Genomic DNA, 22162 nt, shown 5'->3' with positions numbered 1-22162 from the left:
TTCTTTGATTGAGGTCCCTGGACCAGCAGTGACAGCATCACCTGGGAACTTGTTAGAGATGCAGATTCTCAGGCCCCACCCCAGACCTACTGAATCTGAAACTCTGGAGGTGGGCTCAGCAATCTGTTCCTTAACAAGCTCTCCAAGGGATTCTGACGCACATTCAAGTTTGAGAACCGCTGCTACCAACTGAGTTTATAGATGAGAACATTGAGGGTAAGGGGAGGAACAGCTTACACGTGGTCACACAGAGGGTTTACGGTGGGACCTGGAAGGAAAAGAACAGAGTCTCAGTTCCGACTGCTACCCAGGAATGCTTCCCCCATAGAATGTATTAGCTTCAGTCCCCTGCCGAGGCCAGCCCTTCAAACCCAGCTGTCCGGTAAGGTTTAGAAGCCCCAGGTGCCCAGGTTTCCAGTGACTCAGAATGCTCTACTGCCTTTTCTTTTCAGGAAAGGATTAAAAATACACTCCTGCTGTGCCCCCTTCCTCCCTCGAAACTCCTGCCTGTGCTTGTGTGGCTCTGGGGTTTTGGGATCCACACAGCCTTCTCCTACCTACTGAAAAGGCCTTCCAGTCTCAGATTGTGTCAGCATTGACTCTGCCATCCACTGTGGTCTAAGACATCTAGGACACATACTAACAAGCTATTACAGTTGGGAAAAAAGAAAAGTGGGGTTGGCGAATAAAGCACCTAGTACAGACCATCATTATGTAAGTGTAATGTTTTTGTGTTTGTGTGTCCAGCATTTCCATGAGGAGCTTGCCCTGCAGATGGTGGTCAGCACTGGAATGGTGAAAGAAACAGTCTTCAAGTACTCCTGGTTCTTCTTTGAGCTTCTGGTGAGATTCTTGCATGTTTATATCCGTGCTCGGTAGGGCACGAAAAGCAGACAGGCAGTGAGGTTTCCCATGGTAGGAACTGACATCTTATCTACTGAATTGCTGCTGCAGAAAACCTGGGATCATTCCTTCAGTTTTAACTCTCCCTCACCCTTTCATCCATCTTCCACCAAATCTTGCTGATTCCACCTTGAAAATGTACTTCCACCTGCCGCTTCTCACCAATCTTCACTGCTCCCTGCCTAGTCAAGCTGCCATCATGTCTGCATTCGCTTCCTCTTTGCCCACCTGCATTCATTTGTGCCCCCAGCCCATCCAGTCTGCACAGGGCAACTCAAAATTAAGCAGATAATGACACTCCCTTCTTTAAAACCTTTCAGTGATTTCCAGTGTACTGGAAATAAAGCACACGTTTTTCTCACGGCCTAAAAAGCCCCTGGATGATTCTGTTTCCATTCATCTCTAACTTTATCTTAGCCCCTATTCCCCCCCTCATTCAGCCACATTGTTTCCAGTTTGGTCCTTTGAAGATGCTGAGACCTTTTCAGCCTCAGAGCCTTCTTAAGATTCTTTCCCCTGTCCGTACCTTTCATGCCCCCCACATACATACACACTTCGGGAGTTCTTCTCTTTAGGTTTCAGCTTTAGTGTCACCACTTCTGAGAGTCCTTTTCTGACCACCTTCTACCATAATATATCTTCCACTCTATTCCTCTCCTTTTAAACACCCTCTTTATTTCCTTCCTAGCACTTATCACAATTTGTAATTGTTTTTCTCTTTTGCCTATTGGATTTCTAGGATTGGGGTCTATCGTCTTCACTATCTTATCTCTAGCCCCAGAACATGGCTTGACATCGTACAAGCGCCAACTAATATTTGTTGGGGGGAAAAAATGAGACTTGTAAAACTGTTTACCTGCAACTTCTATCTGTTCTCTAGCAGAAAAGCAAAAGGTACAGCATAGTCTTTAATTTAAAAATAAAGAGAATAATAGTAATACCTATTTTATACTAGAAGTGAAAGGATTTTGCCATAAAGCCACTAGAATAAGCATTTTGTCAATGTTGATAAATTGAGATGCATTGTGAAATGAGGTGAAATGAAAAAGGTATGAAAGCACAGACACTAACTACATAAAAATGCACATGGAAACAATCCAGAGGATAGAGTGGACTGAGATTTAGTGATAGAATTAGCTTTATATTGACTGGGTTCTTTGCTCTGTGACACTGTTAAAGTGGATAATTTTTTTTGAGAGAGATGGTAGGATTTTCACCTGAGCTCTAGTTTATCTATGTAAGTTCAAGCCCAAGTAAAAGAGAACAATACTGAACAATAAGACATAGAGGACAAGAGGGTCAAAGGAAACAAAAATAAACATACATTGGGGAGGAAATGGGAAGTAGTGTGCAACAGAGTTAAAAAGAAGTGAAGACCATGCCACAGAAGCACATCCAGGATGCAAATCCCTTAGAGTTTCACCAAGTTCCCACCCCTCATTTGAGAAAGGTATTGCTAGCGAGATGTCTTTTCCAAACACAGTCCCAGATGCCTGCAGCAGAATCACCTAGGGTGCTTAGTGAGGATAAAGCAGATCTGGAGCCCCTCCCTAGAATACTGAGTGCAGTGAGGAGGGCGAAGCCGGCACTGCATGAACCTGTCTGCCCAGGTGCCTTCCAAGCATGCTGAAGATCCACTAGTCCACACCACCTCTGCTCTGTGAGGCGCGAACAGAGCTAAGGGTCTCTATACGCAGCCAGCACCAGGAGTTTGCATTCTAAAAGCCAAGCTGATTCGGGTGGGTGGCTGCAGCTCACAAGTCTTGGAGCAACCGCATTAGCAGTGAGACATGAGCGTTGCAATCTGGCAGGAAGAGGCTGGCCATAAACTCTGTCTTGAGGCAAGAGAAGGATCAAAACCACCACTGTGTGCCCAGTACCTCCTGTTTCTGTGTACCCATCCCACCACCATCAAGTTTCTCCATAAAGAAGATTTACTCAGGTGGTAATCCGTCTATAGATAATTCATACAAATAATCTTCAACTGAGTTGATCTGCCATATTGCAAATTTTAAAAGACATGATGCAAAAACTCACTTTGACATTGTGGAATCTCTTAGAAGAGAGTCCCAAAGGAAAGCAGTATCTCAGTTCAAAGATGTTTCATGTCATTTACTCACACACATGCACACACATGCACACATATGCACACACTTCACCTAATCATTCTTAGATCTTATTTAGTAGCTATGTATTATAAGCTCTATCGTGAGCAGTTATCCCCGGTGCAAACACAGGACCCTGAGGCTAAGGAGGGGTTTCCCCAGCCCTCTCAGCCAGGGAGGGGCAGGGCCTCAGTTCCGCAATGCTCTGGTCCAAATTCTGTTCCTCTGCCATTTTGCTTCTCCTTGGAAGCGTAACGTGACAAAACATTTTCTTAGCCTAACGTATTAACAACATGCGAAACCTTTGTATTCTGAAGTCAACTTGAATGGAGTGCTGCAATCACTATCCCATTCTCCGTAGGCATGAACTCAGCATTGCTAGCCCTAAATGGCTCCTCGTGGCATCTTAGAGCTCTCTTTCAAAGGCAAGTTTGCATTCTCTGCAAATGTAATGATACTCTGTCCTTCATATAATACCAGTGACAGCTGGCATCACCAAGGAAGGAAAAATAATAACACCTAAAATGTGTTGAGCATCTATATACATGCTAGGCACCCTTGTAAGCACTGTAAGCATCATCTGGTTGAATCCTCAGATGACCCTCAGGCAGGAGCTTTCCATCATCCCCAGTTTACAGATGGGGTTGGAGGAAGGGTGGAGGCCATAAGGAGAAGTCTCCAGGTCTGCCAAAGACTTCATCAGTACCACTTCAGTGCCCCTAACTGCAGGGATCTGAGAACCATGGAACAGGTGAAAATTGCTTTTGATCTTGCACATTTATTTACTAGGACTCAGTAGGCTCAGGGAAGAAAGCAAAAGCTAAAGCTGATAGCCCTCCTTCCTCTAGGAGTCCTTTATGGTAAACAGCTGCAGAAGCTGGAAAGAAAGTCCTACTGATACGAGTGCTTGGAGGGGGTTGGTCAACTTGCAGATCACCCAGGGCTCTGCAGGTTATAACTAAGTCTGTCAGGGTCCTCGTGAGACAGCGTTGGCATTGCTCAAAAGGGTTAACTGGAAAACATTTATCAAAGGGACTTTGCCCAGGGTATGTGCCAGGTTACAGAAGCAGATAAGGGTTGGTGAGGCACCCTGGGAGCAGAAGGCGCTGGAAGCATTTCTCTCTCTTAGCTCTAAAGAAGCAAGGGTATGGAATAGTGTAACTGGGGCAAGAGAAAGCTGAGGCGGAGAAGAGGGTCCACGTGACAAGGAGCTGGCATCTTAGAGAAACACTGCCACTGCCAGAAGCACGCTGCACGGGGATGAGGGCAGTGGAGTGGATGCACACCTGGACCACTCTTCTCCCACCCACTGGTCCCCTGATGGTGCCTCTCATTTGCCAGGTCCAACCAGAAGCCTAAGTTCAAGGAGTCCTGAATGATGTTGTCTATAGGGATCAGCTTCCCAGGGCTCAGAGATAGATGGAGAAGGGCAAGAAAGGGAGCTGGAGTTTGCATCTGAAGGCAAATGGAAACTGTCAGCCCCAGCCAGAACTTTGCAAGGAAACCGATCTTGGACCCAGACAGGACGCCCAGTCCTCCACGCATTGCTTTTGCATTTGCCTTACAGATGCCTAGGAAGTTGTTGCAAAACCAAAACAGTTTTTTTCCCAAGAAGCTTGAGGAGAAAGGGGCGACAGCCTCCTTGGGCTTAGCCAACAACCTGGGCAATTTAACACCCTTTAGTTGTATTAATGCCCACGTGCTAATGAACAACCACTTTGGCATCAGAGCTGTTGAACACAATCCTTGGGCAGATTTCACACTTGCTAATGAATACATTCCCATGTTTCTAGAAACTGCTGAGCCAGACTTTGGGGATCCAGAGGTAAATGGTGACCCTGTCTACCCAGGACATGAAGTTCTACACCAAGGGGTTCTTGGTATCCCAGCTTTGAATGGGTCACAGAGGCCGATGTGGAGGAAAATATTTTCCTGCCTTATCCCACCCTACAAATAACGGGCCAAGTCTCCACTACTATTTCCACTCTTGAGATGCAAAGAACATAGTAGTTGGCAAGTAGCTGACAGTCCGGCAAGAGGCCAGTGGTTGGAAGTACGGTATTGTGAGGATTATCTGTTTGTTTGTAGGATGGCCACGCTCAGCAGGCAGGAGGCAAACACAAGAGTGAGTTCTAAAAGCCCGGTGCTGGGGTGGGTTAGGCAGCAGGGAATCAGGAGCAGGTAGCTCTAAACAAAGGGGCCTCGTCTTCCTCGGTCCTTTGTTAGGATCATAGTGAGAGAGGAGTTTTGTCAGACAAATATGGGGTCCAGTTCCCACCTCTCATTCAGGTCTTCCATCAAGTACCTGTGACTCTGCGGGGTACAGACACTTTAGTGTGTCCTGAGCCAAGGGGGACTCTACTGTGAAGAGAAACTGTGGTTCTTACCCTGGGCTTCAGGATTTTATGTTCTTACATCTTCCCCAAACTGGCTATGGCATTATCTGAACACAGAAAACACATTTACCTATCTGTATGTTTTCACTTCTTAACTTACCTCTTCTGTGTTTTGTTTTGTTTTGGTTAATCTCTGTTTATCTCAGTGCTAAAAATATTGCCACCCCTGCATTCTCAGAAACAGAAGTCTGCGGTTAGCGCTCTTGGGAGTGAAAGTCATTTTCCCCTCTTCTTCCAGCCCTGACCTAGTGGGTCACCTTCAGGCCAGTGTGGGTGGTTTAAGTTCCAGGGCCATTTCTTTATGCAGTGACTCTCAGACTAGTGTGGACACACTTATGGAAAGGGTAGGCACCTGCCCACAGCCTCTCCCAGCCTTTCCCATCAGACTGTTCCTCCTAGCTCTGAGCAGCTTCCAACAAGACGCAACCTCAGGCTGTATCAAAAGGGGGTGTATTGACCCATAATCTCCTGGCCCAGGAAGAAATCCAAAAAATAAGCACGATTTTGACTTAAAATTGTGGTAGGCATTGAGCTGGTATTGTACTAGTCATAACACAGAGAATCACTGATGGATATACAGGTTTTTATTTAAACTACATATACATTAAATATGTATTTTAAATATATAATTATATAAATGTATACATAGATATGTATATTTAGCAAGCTAGTCGTATAAAACTCAGAACATAATTTCTCCTAGAGGTAATGTTCCAAGCAGTGGTTAAGTTTCCAGCTAGCACACTATAGAACTGTTTCTGGAAAAACTGTTCTCCTGTTCAACTGGAAACTTGACATAAGATTACCATTTCTCTCTTCTTCTCCTTGCTGTAGTTTCAGAGACAGAAATTACTTCGGTTCACATCAAAACCAGTCTCATAAACATTTCCTCTTTCTGAAATGTGTTGTGTGCCATGATAGGGTGGTGCCTCAGTGGCCCTAGGGGCCCAGTCTACGTCTGCCGTCCCAGTTGAGAGAAAGGGAGTCTTGTGACACCGCAGCTAAAGAATTAAGCTCCCTGGCTTTGTCAGCAGCAAGAAGGGAGCCCCTTGACTTGGGGTCAAGAAGGGGGCACCCTTCCCACCTCCTGCCACCATGGTAACCATCCGGGTGTCAGGAGCGTTTTTCAGATCAGAGCCTGCTTGGGCAACCACCAGCACAGATAGAGTGTTAGAAAGTCCATTGTTAATGAGCTTTTCTTCCAGGCTTTTCCCCTTTTCCACAGTGTACAAGCAGGTCACCGGTTTCCACATTGACATTTCCCCTATCTTCTCTGCAGGTGAAAAGCATGGCCCAGTATGTACACAACATGGACAAACGGGACAATTTTCGGAGGACTCGTTTTTCCGACCGTTTCAAAGATGACATAACTACTATTGTTAATGTGGTCACCTCGGAGATTGCAGCCCTTTTAGTAAAACCTCAGAGGGTAACTGTGTCATTTTACTCTTTACTTTCTGAAATTTTTTACCTTGGGCATATGTTATTTTCATAATCAAAGAAAAATAAGCATCATCTTAAAACAGTAATTAAAATGGAACTAACATACTGCATAACAACTAAATGCAGTATGTTTTATACTGGACAGGACCCTGGGGTGGGGCTGGGGACTACTAGCAAGAAATTACAATATGGAATTGCAATAGTTTAAATTATTGTATCAATGTAGCTACAAGAGATAATATTCTTATTCTTAGGAAATATACCCTGAAGTATTATGAGGTAAATGGACATGATATTTGCAACCTACTCTCAAATGGTTCAGAAAAAAAATTGTATATGCAGAGAGAATGATAAAGCAAATGTAGCAAAATGTCAAGTATTGATGCGTCTAGTTAAAGGAGTTCTTTTTACTATTCTTGCACCTTTTCCTTAAGTTTGAAATTATTTCAAAGTAGAAAGTAAAAAAATATGTAAAATGAAATAAAACAAAATTCTAAAATTTGAAGCAGAATTTAAAATTCTAAGGGCTTCCCTGGCGGCGCAGTGGTTGAGAGCCCGCCTGCCGATGCAGGGGATGCTGGTTCGTGCCCCAGTCCGGGAGGATCCCACATGCCGCGGAGCGGCTGGGCCCGTGAGCCATGGCCGCTGAGCCTGCGCGTCCGGAGCCTGTACTCTGCAACAGGAGAGGCCACAACAGTGAGGGGCCCACGTACCGCAAAAAAAAAAAAAAAAAAAAATTCTATAAAATTTGAAGCAGCAGTGATCATTATTAATACCTTTATCATTATGAAGAATTTGTATGCTACCATACAAATACTCAGGAGAAGAAATTTCCATTTGGTTATTTCTTATGGCAAACTTTGTGAGAGCGGCAATGGTGTCTCCATTTTGGCAGGCATGAAAAATGAGGCACAGTGAGGTTGATAAATTTTCCAAAAGTCACACAGCTAGCAGCAAAGTCAAGACTGAAGATTCCAAGCCCAGAATATTCAGTCTCTTAAGGAGTGGTCCATGTGGAGGATGCTAAAAGCATGAGGACTTGCCACTCCATGGTAACTGTGGAAACTACCAAGTCTCCATCCATGCCAGTGGCTGGTCAGCTTGGCCTGAATTTGCAAACTGTACATGATAACAAGAGGAAAATATTTTAAAATCATATTTTCAATAGTGTCAGAGCAAATTGATTTATACTTCTGAGAATAAAGGACATAAACATGAAAAAGTGAATCCCCAATTGCTCTGAAGTGCTGTGAAAATCCCTCATAAATATGAGCACTGAGAAGTAATACAAACAAAACCATGGCCTCAGTTCATGCAAGAGTTGACCATGTATGACTCTGACCTCTCTTAAGCTGAGAATGCTGTCTAATTGGAGAAAAAAAAAAAATCCTGGCTTCCCTGGTGGCGCAGTGGTTGAGAGTCCGCCTGCCGATGCAGGGGACACGGGTTCGTGCCCCGGTCCGGGAGGATCCCACATGCCGCGGAGCAGATGGGCCCGTGAGCCATGGCCTCTGAGCCTGCGCATCCGGAGCCTGTGCTCCACAATGGGAGAGGCCACAACAGTGAGAGGCCCGCATACTGCAAAAAAAAAAAAAGAAAAATCCTTAAGTAAAAACTGGTTCTTGTATCCTGATTAGATTTTCTGCAACAGTCCTTACAAATTGAGTCTATCTCATTGAAGATAGTGAATACATTTCAAGTTAGTTTTGCCAAAACAATAGTTACCAGAATTAAATAAGTTATAGTAGAGCAATATAAAGAAATATGAGAAACCAGAATGTGGGAAAATGTTCATAGTATAATGTTGAATGAATAAATTCAGGACCCTGTTGTAGATAGAGAATGAGCTCAATTATATACAAATAAATATGCACGTAGGAAAAAAAGCCTAGAAGGAAATGTATCTAAATATTAACAGTAGATAAGGAATTACTTCATTCAACACTCATGGCATCAATTAAGTTCTAAATTATATTTGCTATAGTTTTGCAGGGTTACCTGCTTTGCTCAGTATCTTCCAGAGGGACACTGGCTAAAAACATAGGACCTGCCTCTCCCAACTTTCCCATCAGAGACCTGGGAGTTTATGACCAGGGTTTACCACCAAATGATGTGGGTGTTTGTATGTTTGTTTTTAAGGAAATTGAACAGGCGGAAAAGATCAACATCAGCCTGGCTTTCTTCTTGTATGACCTCCTCTCACTCATGGATCGTGGCTTTGTGTTTAACCTCATCAAACATTATTGCAACCAGGTGAGTGTTCCCTCAGACCCAGCCCTGTTGTTCTGGTTCCTTCCCATCTGATGTGATGCTCATTGCCGTGGCATGCTCTTTTGTTCATTGCCAAGTTAGGCAACTTGACTCTTGTACATTCTGGGTTTTGTGGTATATTCTTCAAGTCGTTTGTTTTGTGCCATGGACGTCTGTAGACACACTGGTTTGTGTGGATTCCTGAAGCATTTACCAACCTAGCACAGAAGAGCCAACAAGTTAATCTACGGGAATTGAAATGTGTTAGTGATATGAGTTGCTTTCTTCAATTTAACAGAAATTACATGACTGTAGCATTCAGTCTTTGACCAGGTATAGAACTGAAAATATGAGGTCTCTTTTCTCCTATCAGGGTAATTAATTAAATTGTAGTTGTAAAATTCTGACATTAAAGAGCCCTGGTAAAATCAAAGAGACGGAATTTGACCTGGCACGAAGCAAATACTGTCCTCTGGTGTATCTGTAGAGGATTGGTTCCAGGACCCCCCCCAGCTCCCCCAAGGATACCAAAATTCATGGATGCTCAAGTCCCTTCTATAAAATAGCATAGTATTGGCAAATAATTTACACACATCCTCCCACATACTTTAACTCATCTCTGGATTACTTATAATATCAAGTATAATGTAAATTCTATATAACTAGTTGCCAGTACAAATTCAAGGTTTGCTTTTTGGAATTTTCTGGATTTTTTTTTTCTGAATAGTTTTCAATTCTCGGTTGTACGCATGGATACAGAGGGCCGACCGTATTTTATAATCCAGGAGCATCTTATCAGTGCCCCAGATTTTTCAAATGGAATTCTTCTTTTGTTCTCTATCCTCCTCAAACTGTCCCAACAATAGAAATGTAAGTAGCAGTTATTATTGCTGCTGCTCCTTTCCTTCCATATTCCTACTTTAGGACCACCACCACTATCCTTGCCACTAACATCACTACCCGCCACCACTGTCTTCACTGCCACCAGTATCACCACCCACCACCTCCACCATCACCATCACTGTCACCACCCCTGGTTTCTTCCACCCCTGGACAAAGCACTGTGTTAAGCACTTTATAGAAATTGTATCATTTGATCCTTGCAAGGTGTCATTGTCAACATTTTGCAGATTATAAGGCTGAAATTTAGAGGAGTTATGTAACTTCTCCAGGGAAGAAAGAGCCATGGCTACCTAACTCGAGGTACAGTAGGTTAATTACTCTGCACCTTAGATAAGTCATTAAATTTTTTATCTAGGAAATTAGTGACCTTAGATAAGTCATTACATTTCTATGGGTCTCATTTCCTCATCTGTAAAATAAAAGGATCTCCTCTCCCCAGTAAAAAGACCATGACTATTCTAAAGACACTCCTAATACGGAAGATGACTTATAAAAAGTGAATCCTAAGGAAACATCAGAAGTCCCAGAGCACCAACATCTCGTGCAGCCTGACCTCCTGACCCTGCATTGATCTTCTGTCCCTATCCCACCAGATTGGAGTGGTGGAGGAATGTGCCATTTCTCTTTGCCATCCCCCTCAGGTGTTTAGGATGGCAGGTTACTGGATGAATTGCAAATATAAATTAATATGTTTTTCAAAACTTGAAGTTGAATATATGGAAAGGAGATACTGGAACACCACTATAAGCCCAGGGTTAGCCTCTGTTAAAGAAAAAATTTATGCATGACACGTGGTAATCTGTAAGGCAGACTTTATTCAGGACCATCGTGATAGGTGTAGGGACCACTGCACCACAGTTTTTCAGTAGGGGAGAGAGATTGTGTTCAACTCTGAATACAACAGGAAAAATGTCAATTTATAGCCAAGGAACAGGGTAGGAATAGTCAGTGGATGAAAAATTACTAAGAGGAAACATCAGGGGTAAAGGAAGAATTCTGGCCAAACTAACCTAACAGGATTTTGCTGAAGGCAGGCCAGGTGATCATATACCACCTGGGGGATGGTGAGGGATGAGGAATTTGGTCAGATCTCAAGAGTGATCAGATATCAAGGGTGAGGGATTCTGGCTAAACTGACTTAGCAAGATCCTTGTGAAAACTGGGCCACCGAGGCTACTGCTTTGGGTCCTGACCTTTGCAAAGGATGTTTTGGGAACTGTTTTCCTAAACATTGCTAAAATTATTTTTGAAATTTCTGTCTTCACGGAAGTTTCAAGGGACCTATGAAAGATGGCCACAACGTGGTCTTCTTTCAAATGCAAATATCTTGTGCTTTCATAGAAAATATAAACAGACCAATCACAAGCACTGAAATTGAAACTGTGATTAGAAATCTTCCAACAAACAAAAGCCCAGGACCAGATGGCTTCACAGGCAAATTCTATCAAACATTTAGAGAATTTAGGCCATCATCAAAAAATCTACAAATAATAAACGCTGGAGAGGGTGTGGAGAAAAGGGAACCCTCTTGCACTGTTGGTGGGAATGTAAATTGATGCAGCCACTATGGAGAACAGTATGGAGGTTCCTTAAAAACTGAAAATAGAACTACCATACGACCCAGCAATCCCACTACTGGGCATATACCGTGAGAAAACCATAATTCAAAAAGACACATGCACCGCAATGTTCATTGCAGCACTATTTACAATAGCCAGGACATGGAAGCAACCTAAGTGTCCATCGACAGATGAATGGATAAAGAAGATCTGGCACATATATACAATGGAATATTACTCAGCCATAAAAAGAAACGAAATTGAGTTATTTGTAGTGAGGTGGATGGACCTAGAGACTGTCATACAGAGTGAAGTAAGTCAGAAAGAGAAAAACAAATACTGTATGCTAACACATATATATGGAATCTAAAAAAAAAGAAAAAAAAAAGGTCATGAAGAACCTAGGGGAAGGATGGGAATAAAGATGCAGACCTACTAGAGAATGGACTTGAGGACACGGGGAGGGGGAAGGGTAAGCTGGGACAAAGTGAGAGAGTGGCATGGACATATATCCACTACCAAATAGAAAACAGATAGCTAATGGGAAGCAGCCACATAGCACAGGGAGATCAGCTCGGCGCTTTGTGTCCACCTAGAGGGGTGGGATAGGGAGGGTGGGAGGGAGATACAAGAAGGAGGAAATATGGGGATGTATGTATATGTATAGCTGATTCACTTTGTTATACAGCAGAAACTAACACACCATGGTAAAGCAATTATACTCCAATAAAGATGTTAAAAAAAAGAATAATTTAAATAAAAGATCTAAAACAGGCTTATTCAAATGTAAAAAAAAAAAAATCTTATGCTTTCAAATTCTATTAGCTGGCTTGACCCAACAACTTTATGAGTGGCCATTAAGTGATGGGCATAAGACCGAGTTGTAATCAGTTCAATTTGCTGGTGTTCCCATTGGTCCAAAATCAGCCAGTAATGCACATTGACAAGAGTACGGGTTCTGGTAAATGTTTTTACACAGAAGTCATATATTCTGTTTTTTTCTATAATACATAATGGTATTCATTTGTTTCCAGTAACTGTCTAACTGCAGATTCTATAGGCAAAATGCCATAACACAATGGCTTTTCCTAAAATGACTGAAAATATGTGCTCATTTAAATTGTATGGTTTATAAAACTGCTCTTAAAGTGCATGAAGAGGAAGCATGGCCATGTGTAAGGATGAGATGCTTGGTTTCCTGTGCTGCAGCAGCAGAGTGTTTATAATGATATATTGAGAGGTGGAAGGTCCATCAAGACCCTCCTTTCCTTGCTTTGCCTTAAGGGAAGCTGTCTCTGAGTCACAGCCCATAGAGTCTCGGTCCTTCAATTGTCAACCTACCTGAGGGAAGCAAGAGATCTCTTCCAGACTGTCACCTTTGCCAGCTTTTCATTGCTCATTTCAGGGTTGGTTTGTTTAAGGGAAGATTTTTCCTGGAAACTCTTCCAGCTTTCTCTTTCTTTCTCCTCCGCTTCCTCCTCTCCCACTCTGGGGCAAACTCCTTGGCTGTTATGCAGGGACTACATACTTAGATTCTAAGTAATTTGATGCCTTCATCTAGGGAACTGGTTTGAGAACTTCCCAGGGGGACCTTTAATTAGAAACCACAAAAGAACACTTGTGGCGTTGAAGTCATCCAGTCCTATTCCATTAGTTTTGTGTGACCCCATGTAGGGTCAACTCCTTTCATTTAGTTTCTCAGACACAGTGGGATTTTTGTGAAATTATATCGTGTTACACTGAAGACATACCTCCAGATTATTTTTAACACAGGCTTGCCATGGTCTTAGAGATTTGACAAGGGTGGGAGTCGCAGTAAGCATCCTCATTTCAGACAGCTGTTAGACTAGAATCATTAAAGGGAACAGTAATGGATGAAAATTTACTGGGCCTCCCGGTAATGCAGAGTTTGACATCTGTTGCCCTGTCCCATTCGTTTTTATTCGATTGATTGCCTTAATCTGGGGAGAAAGGATATTTTTGTGTCTGTCAACCTCAACTCCATTCACCTTAAACACCTCTTTTCTCTCCTCATTTTTCTTCCCAGCTGTCAGCCAAGCTCAACAACCTTCCAATGCTCATTTCCATGAGGCTAGAGTTCCTGAGAATTCTCTGCAGCCACGAACATTACCTCAATCTGAACCTCTTCTTTATGAATACTGATACTGCTCCAGCGTCTCCCTGTCCCTCCATATCTTCCCAGGTAATCGGCTAACTGAAAAAATTGTTTAAGCTATTTCATTGAAATAGCTTAGTTTAGTCATTTATTCCTGTAAAGATTGGTCTTCTTAATTAGAAGAAAAATTGAGCTATTCAAGCCAGATCAGTTGATCCAGATGCACACAAGTATGCCCATAGTTGTGCCATCTGACTAATCATTTACAAGCTACGTGATTGTCTTCTTCCTAAGTCCAAGGATCCCTGCTGAGGTCAAGTAGAGCAAAAGGAATCCATGTGCACTACGAAAAATGTGTAATTCATAGAAAAGTCACAGATCTTCCTTTTGTCTGAAAGTCATCTTTCCACTCTAGCTTGACAGTCTCCTTTGCTCACTTCCCTTTTCCTAAACCTCAACACCATAAAATTTAAGAAATGACAGCTTCCTTTATATCGATTCCCAAATGATCTAGTAGTGGTTTTTAACATGGATATTATATCTTTGAACGATCCTAGAACTTTCTGCTGTTTCTGCTTTAGAATGGAATTCGGCATGAGATGATTCCTCCTTGAATCATATTCCAGATAATTTAGCTCTTGAAACACTAAAAAGATCTCATTGTAAACTAATCAATGTTCTGTTTTATAGAGAGTGTATTTCCAACAAGTCTTTTTCTTCATCAGCCCAGAAGAGTAACAGTTGTATTAAAATTTAGAGATGTGGCTTTGACTGACATGGCCAATCTTTTTTTGTAGAACAATATTTTGCAGGTTAAGTTTGGTGGGCCGCAGATTCTACAGGATGTTAAGAGGTATTATGCAAATACAGAATTCCAAAGACATATCCATTTTGAAAACCCTGTGTTAACAGGTTTCTTTGCAGTAGGACATCCAAGTGTCTCTAACTTGTTCATATAAATTATAAATGCCTGTGGGGTAGGAGAGGAAATGGGAGGCTGTGTATGATAAGCAGTGATTCCCAATATGACTGGACTCTGGAAATCTTTTTTTTCCTCCATCGATGATTCGGGGGACTAGTGTCCTCTAGAAAAACTTCGAAGAAATGCTGTTTAATAGTCACATTCCATTTATAGGGAACAAATCAGTAGCTCAGAGCAGCAGGCAAGATTTCTTCTTCTTAGCTTTTCTTTCTGATGCATATTCCTTGAATACTAGCCCAAAGGAGAAGGCTTGTGTTAATAATTTTTTAAAACTCTTAGCTATTCATGCCAAATGACATGATCCAGATGTGCACTGCATGACCATCTTCCTGTGAACTGGGAAAGAGCTCACTGACAAGCAGCTGTTCCAGACGTGCCAGCTCTGCCCTGGGTCCTCTCCCACATTCCCCTTCTGACTGCCCCAGCCTCACCAAACCGGAAAGGCTTTCCAGAGACATTTTGGATTCTCCTAGTGACATATAAAGTATGACCCCAAGATAAGAACACAGGAATTGCCCAGGACTGGTCAATCTGACACTTCCCTGCCTGACGCTGCTTCTGGTTTCCAGGCCAGCAAAATTCAAAGAATGTATGTAAGCCATCTTCAGAAGTGTAACAGGAGCCTTAAATAAACGGGGCAGTTGGTTACAGAGGAATCACCTGCTCACAGCCATAGCATTGGATAGAGTCCCCATTTCCCTGTCCAGCTGTGATCCTAGGATTTCAATCCTCTTTGCTGGGAACGCAGAGTGAACGCTCTAAGTCTCAGTTTCTTCATCTGTCACATGGGGACACAAGTGGTACCTGCTTCACTGCATCGTGCCTACAGAGCCTGGCCATAGCATGTGCTCAATAAACACTAGCCATCATGATTTTAATTCCAGTTCTTGTCACTCATAGAACTGCTCCTTGCATTTCTGTAGAACTCCAGCTCCTGCTCCAGTTTCCAGGACCAGAAGATTGCCAGCATGTTTGATCTGACACCAGAGTACCGCCAGCAGCACTTCCTCACTGGGCTTCTCTTTACCGAGCTGGCCGCTGCCCTGGATGCCGAAGGGGAAGGGTATGTTTCAGACATTTATAATGGAACACAAAGGAAAAAAAAAAAGCTGCTCCTTACTAAAGTTTGCGGTTCAGCCTCTCTTGCTTGGCGAAGATCTCCGCCATTCACCAGTTCCAAAGAGTAGAAGCAGACACGTTTAGAGAAAATGCTGCTATAGGAATGTGGAAAGGCACGGGGTAGGGAGAGAAACCATAAAATAGCTCTTTTCAACCTCCTATTCTTTGAGAGGAAGTTTCCAATTCTACTAGGTTTCCAGGGATGCTGATTTGTGAGCTCCTTAGAAGCAGGAGCACTGTTTTTAGTGCGTGCCTTGGGTGATGTGTGCGCACAGAAGCAGCAGCCAGGTGCCGTTTGGATCAGTGCTAACAAAGGAAGTGGCCACTGATGAGAAGGTAGTTGCCCCGTGTCCAGATTAGGTTTCTTGCAAAAAGACCTTCCCGGTCTAAGAGAGATGCCACAGGTCCAGGGCTTACACGTTCTTTCACTGCTTATACACCTGATCACCTGTAGGCACGTGGCAGTATCTGGACTTGAAGTCAATGAACTGGGACTTCTGTTCTTTCCTTCTTTTCCTCTGCTCCATAAGCCCAAAGGATCAGACCTGACTGGACAGAAGCAGACGATGCCTTCCACAATACTACACGTTCCATTCAGCAATTACTGAATGCCTGCCATGGGGCAGACATAGTTGAGTGTTAGAATATATCAGAGATATTTCAATGCACAAAACAGACAAAATCCCTTGCCCCCAGAGAGCTCACCATTCAGGGGCTCAAATCCAAGGAGCCTTAGGATTGGAAAATAATTTACGTTCAGCCCTTTTGGTGTTCACATGAGGCCCACAGAACTGAAGGAACTTGCCAAAAGTTACATAGCACAGCCAAGTCTAGAGCCATGGTCTGAGAGTCCCTCTTCGGGGCCCACCCTCCTATACCACATCACCTCCCTGCCTGGGAACCTACTCCTACAATGCCTACGTTCTTCCTTCCTCTGCTAAATGAGGACACTGGAATAGAGTACGCTGACTAACGGCAGCATGGCTGTATGTTATAGATTCTTGTCTGATTGGAAACTCTCAGGTTCTCTCGAAGTGCTTATAATTTTGTGGCAAAAACAGGACATCCTTGTATGAAACAATTGCAGGAGCACAAGATGGTGTAACTTCAATAACAAATGTGTCCTAAGCGCTTTGCCCATCCTGATATTGCCTAAGTGAATGTAGGTCTCTGTCGCCCAGCAGGTCGTTGTGGGAAGTCTGATGTTCTTAGCTCAGAATTCTGCCTCCTTCCAGAAATTCAGGTGTCAAGTGTATCCTTAGAGAGCTTCATTTTCCAAGGCTTCAGTTTCATCGTCTTCTCTCAACCCTAACTAAACTCCTCTCAATTTTCTCAATAGAACTTTCTACTCTGTAGCTAACATGAATTTCCACAGCAACACAAAGTGTCCTGACAAATATGCTGAAAGGCGCTGAGAAGGAGGCTTACGCACAAAGAAAATTGCCTTCATACACACACACACACACACACACACACGCGCGCGCGCGCACACACACGCATGCTTTGTCTTAATTGTCCTTTAATAGCATGGATTTACGTGATTTCTAAAAGTGCTCTTTAGTATTTACATAAACGGTACTTTCTATTTTCCATTTCTCTTCTAGTGAAATGTCTAAGGAAACAGCCTTTACATCTGTTTTGATTCCTCCTAAAATTGTTGCTGTTATTTTAAATACTAGCAACAGAGTAGAGTATGTTCAGAAGCCATGATGTGATTATGTTCAATCAGGTAGGTACATTCTTCACACGTATACACACACACAAATACACACAAGGTACCTTTTCTACCCCCCCCAGAGGAAACTAATTAAGAGTGCCACTCCTTTGGCGACACAGTAATCCCTGATCGTGGTGTTGTCGGTTACTCTCCTGGAGAGTCATTAAAAATACCATCACGGACTTTACCATGTGGGTGAAAATCTCAGAAACATCTTATCCTTTGACAATATTTCCTTTTGCTCAGTACTTCCTTTTGCTGCCAATGTAATTAGTAGACTCACCAACACCTGCCCATATGAGGCGCAAGGCCAGTGGGACACATCTCAGTACCTGAACTCCTGAAAAGGAGCCACAGGTCTAGTTTCTAATGGATCTCTCTGGAGCCCCCCTTACCTGGGGGTAGCCACAAACATCCACATATCATTAAATCCGTAGTGGTTTTCAAGAATGTGGAAATTATCTAGCATCTTTGTGTTATGCTATCAAATGTTTAAAGAATTAATTCCAATCCTTCACACACTCTTCCAAAAAAATAGAAGAGGAGAGAACACCAGCTCATCAGTCCCAGCTCATCCTATAAAAGCAGCATTACCCTGATGGCAAAAGCAGACAAAGACATCAGGAGAGAACTGCAGACAAATATGAATATTGATATAAATATCCTCAAAAAATACTGGCAGACTGCACCCAACAACATATAAAAAGGATTGTACACCATGGCTAGGTAGGATTTATCCCAGGAATGCAAGATTGGTTTAGCATCTGAAAATCAATTGATGCAATACATTATATGAGGAGAATAAAGGATAAAACCCACTCAGTCATCACAATATGTGAATAAATACTGAGTGAAGTAAGTCAGACAGAGAAAGAGAAATATCGTATGATATTGCTTATATGCAAAATCTAAAAAGAAATGATACAAATGAACTTATTTACAAAACAGAAACAGACTCCCAGACTTAGAGAACCAACTTGTGGTTACTAGGGGGGAAGGGTTGGGGGAAGGGATAGCTGGGGAGTTTGGGATTGACATGTACACACTGCTATATTTAAAATGGATAACCAACAAGGACCTACTATATAGCACAGGGAACTCTGCTCAATATTATGTAACAACCTAAATGGGAAAAGAAGTTGAAAAAGAATAGACATACATGTATAAGTATAACTGAATCACTTTGCTGTACACCTGAAACTATCACAACATTGTTAATCAACTATACTCCAATATAAAATTAAAAGTTTGAAAAAAAGCATTTGACAAAATCCGTTAACTCTTCCTGAAAAAAGACACTTCACACACCCTTTAGGAATATATGAGAATTTCCCCAACCTGATAAAGGCATCTGTGAAAAACCCACAGCTAACATCATACTTATTGGTGAAAAACTGAATACTTTCTTTCTAAGGTCAGGAGCAAGACAATGTCCACTCTTGCTTCTTCTATTCAACATTGTACTGGAAGTTCTACTCAGAGAAGTTAGACAAAAAAATGAAATAAAAGGCATCCATATCAGAAAGGAAGAAGTAAAGCTATCTCTATTCACAGATGACATGATTTGTTTATAGAAAATCCTAAAGAACCCACTAAAAGAACTATTAAATGTAATAAGCGACTCACGGACTTAGAGAATGAACTTATGGTTACCAGGGGGAAGGGTGGGAGGGAGGGATAGACTGGGAGTTTGGGATTGACATGTACATACTGCTATATTTAAAATAACCAACAAGGACCTACTGTTAAAAAAAAAAAAGGGTAATAAGTGAGTTCAGCAGGGTTGCAGGGTATAAGATCAATATACAAAAACTAACTGTATTTCTATACTCCTGAAATGAACAATATGAAATTAAAAGAAAAATTCCACTTAAAGTAGCATCAAAAGAGTAAAATTCTTAGGAATAAATTTAACAAAAGAAGTACAAGACTTGTACAATGAAAACTACAAAACACTTTAGAAAGAAATAGATCTAAATAAATCAAGAGGCATGACGTATTCATGGATCAGAAAATTTAATATTGTTAAGATGGCAATACTCCCTAAATTGATCTACAAATTCAGTGCAATTCCTCTCAACATTCCAGCTGGCCCTTACAGAAATTGACAGGCTGATACTAAAATTCATGTGGAAATTCGAGGGACTTCAATATAGCCAAAACAATCTTGCAAAAGAAGAACAAAATTGGAGGACTCACATGTCCCAATTTCAAAACTTACTACAAAGCAAAAGTAGTCAAGACTGTGTGGTTCTGACATAAAGATAGATCTGTGTAAATTAACGAAATTGAATTGAGTCTATAAATGAATCCTTACATTTATAGTCAACTGATTTTTCAACAAGAGTGCGAAAAAAATCAATGGCAAAAAAATAGTGTTTTCAACAAATGGTGCTGGGAAAACTGGATATCCACATCCAAAAGAATGAAGTTGGACCCCTATCTCACACCATATACAAAAGTTAACTCAAAATGGATGAAAGACCTAATTGTAAGTGTTAAAACTATAAAACTCTTAGATGAAATCTTAAGGGTAATCTTCATGAAATTTGATTAGGCAGTAGTTTCTTAGATCTGACATAAAAAATACACCCAGCAAAAGAGATAAGTTAGACTTCATTAAAATGGAAACGTCTGTGCTTTATAGGACATCATTAAGAAAGTGAAAAGACACCAAACAGAATGGGAGAAAATATTTGCAAATCATAGATCTAATAAGGGATTTGTATCTAAAATATATTTTTAAAATCTTACAACTCAATAATAAAAGAACAGATAACTCAGTTTTTTAAAGGGCAAAGGATCAGAATAGACATTTCTCCAACGAAGCTGTGACCAATAAGTACGTGAAAAGGTTTTCAACGTAATTAGCCATCAGGGAAATGTATATCAAAACTAGTTAAATACCCCTTCTGTCTTAGTTCCTTTCGGCTGCTATAACAAAAATATCATAGAATATTTTTAGAATAGGTGGCTTATAAACCACAGAAATTTATTTCTCACAGTTCTGGAGGCTGGGAAGTTCAAGATCAAGAGCTGGCAGATTCAGTGTCTTGTGAGGACCCACGCCCTAGTTCACAGATGGCCATCTTCTTGCTGTGTCACCCCCATGGCAGAAGGGGGCAAGGGAGCTCTCTGGGGTCTCTTTTATAAAGGCACTTATCTCATTCGTGAGGGCTCCGCTGTCATGACCTAAAGCCCTCCCAAAGGCCCCACCTCCAAACACCATCACATTAGGGCTTAGGTTTCAACATATGAATTTGGGAGGCAGGTCACAAACATTCAGTTCCTAGCACCTTCATACCCACTAGGATGGCTGTAATACAAAAGATAGATAATAACAAGTGTTGGCAAAGAGAAAATAGAACCTTCCTATACTGCTAGTGGGAATGTAAAGTGATGTAGCCACTGTTGAGAACAGTTTGGTGGTTCCTCTAAAGGTTAAATATAGAGTTACCAGATGATCCAGTAATTCCACCCTCAGGTAGATACCCAAGAGAAATAAAAAACCTATAACCACACAAAAACTTACACACAAATATTCATAGCAGCATTCATAATTCATAATAGCCCAAAAATAGAAACAACCCAAATGTCCATGAATTGATGAATGCATAAATAAAATGTGATCTGACTATGCAATGGAATATTATTCAACAATAAAAAGGAATGAAGTACTGGTTCTACAACATGGTGAACTTTAAACATCATGCTAACAGCAGAGCCAGGACTAGAACACAGGCAGTTTGTCTCTGGATTCTGTAGGCCTCTACCCTGCTTTGCTTGGTTTTCACGTCGTCACCCCATTGTTTAGGAGCATTCTGGTCAACCTCGCTTCACTCTAACCTTTGGCTTTTTGTGTGGTGCCAATAGGATCAGCAAAGTGCAAAGGAAAGCTGTCAGTGCCATCCACAGCCTGCTCAGTTCTCACGACCTGGACCCGCGTTGTGTCAAACCGGAGGTGAAGGTCAAAGTTGCTGCCCTCTACCTGCCTTTGGTTGGTATCATTTTGGATGCTTTGCCTCAGCTCTGTGACTTTACAGGTAACAATGCCTTCTGTTTCCTTCTTTTGATTGTTGGGAGCGCTTGCCAAATGCCCCACTAAAATGAGGTTTCTGTTACTAGCTCCAGTGTTGACATGCTTGTGTGAGCAATTCCCAACACCGACTTTTTTAACATAGGCCCCAACGAGTGTATTTTTTTTTAAGGCACATAGACCTGTATATGTTTTTCATTTAGAAATTGTTTGTTTATTCATTCACTCGTTGGTCTGCTGGTATATGATGAACATTATAGACCATACACCACAAAGGATAAGATAATAACAGAATTATTTCTTTTGGAGATCCGTGCTCTAATGCCTTGAAATAAAGTTGTTCCTTTTTTCTCTTTTTTCTTTTATGAGCTTTTAAGGAAAGAAGCAGACTCAAATGAGTCTAAACACTTGTACCATGCAAAAAAAAAAAAAAAAGGCATTGTATCTGACACGCTTAGGAGATTCTGCCGCGGCAGAGGAATTTTGCCCTTGGCACTAAGAGGCTCATTCTAAGGTTGAAAGTCAGTATCTCCCACTTGGCCACAAGAGGAAAGGATAGATTGTCTGAAAGGCCTTTGTGCACCTCCTGGGTTTATTTGCATGTTACTGTGTGGATTAGGGAATGTAGACAAA

At 41.9% G+C, this 22162-nt stretch overlaps 1 protein-coding gene across 2 annotated transcripts in view; it reads left to right on the top strand.

Annotated features, from left to right (window-relative positions):
- The window catches only part of DOCK8 (dedicator of cytokinesis 8), a 222374-nt gene that overhangs the window by 154222 nt on the left and 45990 nt on the right, over window positions 1–22162 (top strand). For both annotated transcript variants that reach the window (XM_004276426.4, XM_033440226.2), the window contains 6 exons: window positions 748–843; window positions 6684–6833; window positions 8987–9100; window positions 13607–13762; window positions 15581–15720; window positions 21367–21536. In XM_004276426.4, coding sequence (XP_004276474.1) covers window positions 748–843; window positions 6684–6833; window positions 8987–9100; window positions 13607–13762; window positions 15581–15720; window positions 21367–21536 — 826 coding nt within the window. The remainder of the gene's footprint in view (window positions 1–747; window positions 844–6683; window positions 6834–8986; window positions 9101–13606; window positions 13763–15580; window positions 15721–21366; window positions 21537–22162) is intronic.

Source organism: Orcinus orca, chromosome 6, assembly GCF_937001465.1.
Source record: "Orcinus orca chromosome 6, mOrcOrc1.1, whole genome shotgun sequence".
In the NCBI taxonomy this organism is placed as follows: Eukaryota; Metazoa; Chordata; class Mammalia; order Artiodactyla; family Delphinidae; genus Orcinus; species Orcinus orca.
Note: the sequence above shows the minus strand (reverse complement) of the source record. Positions and strands in the feature narration are given on the sequence as shown.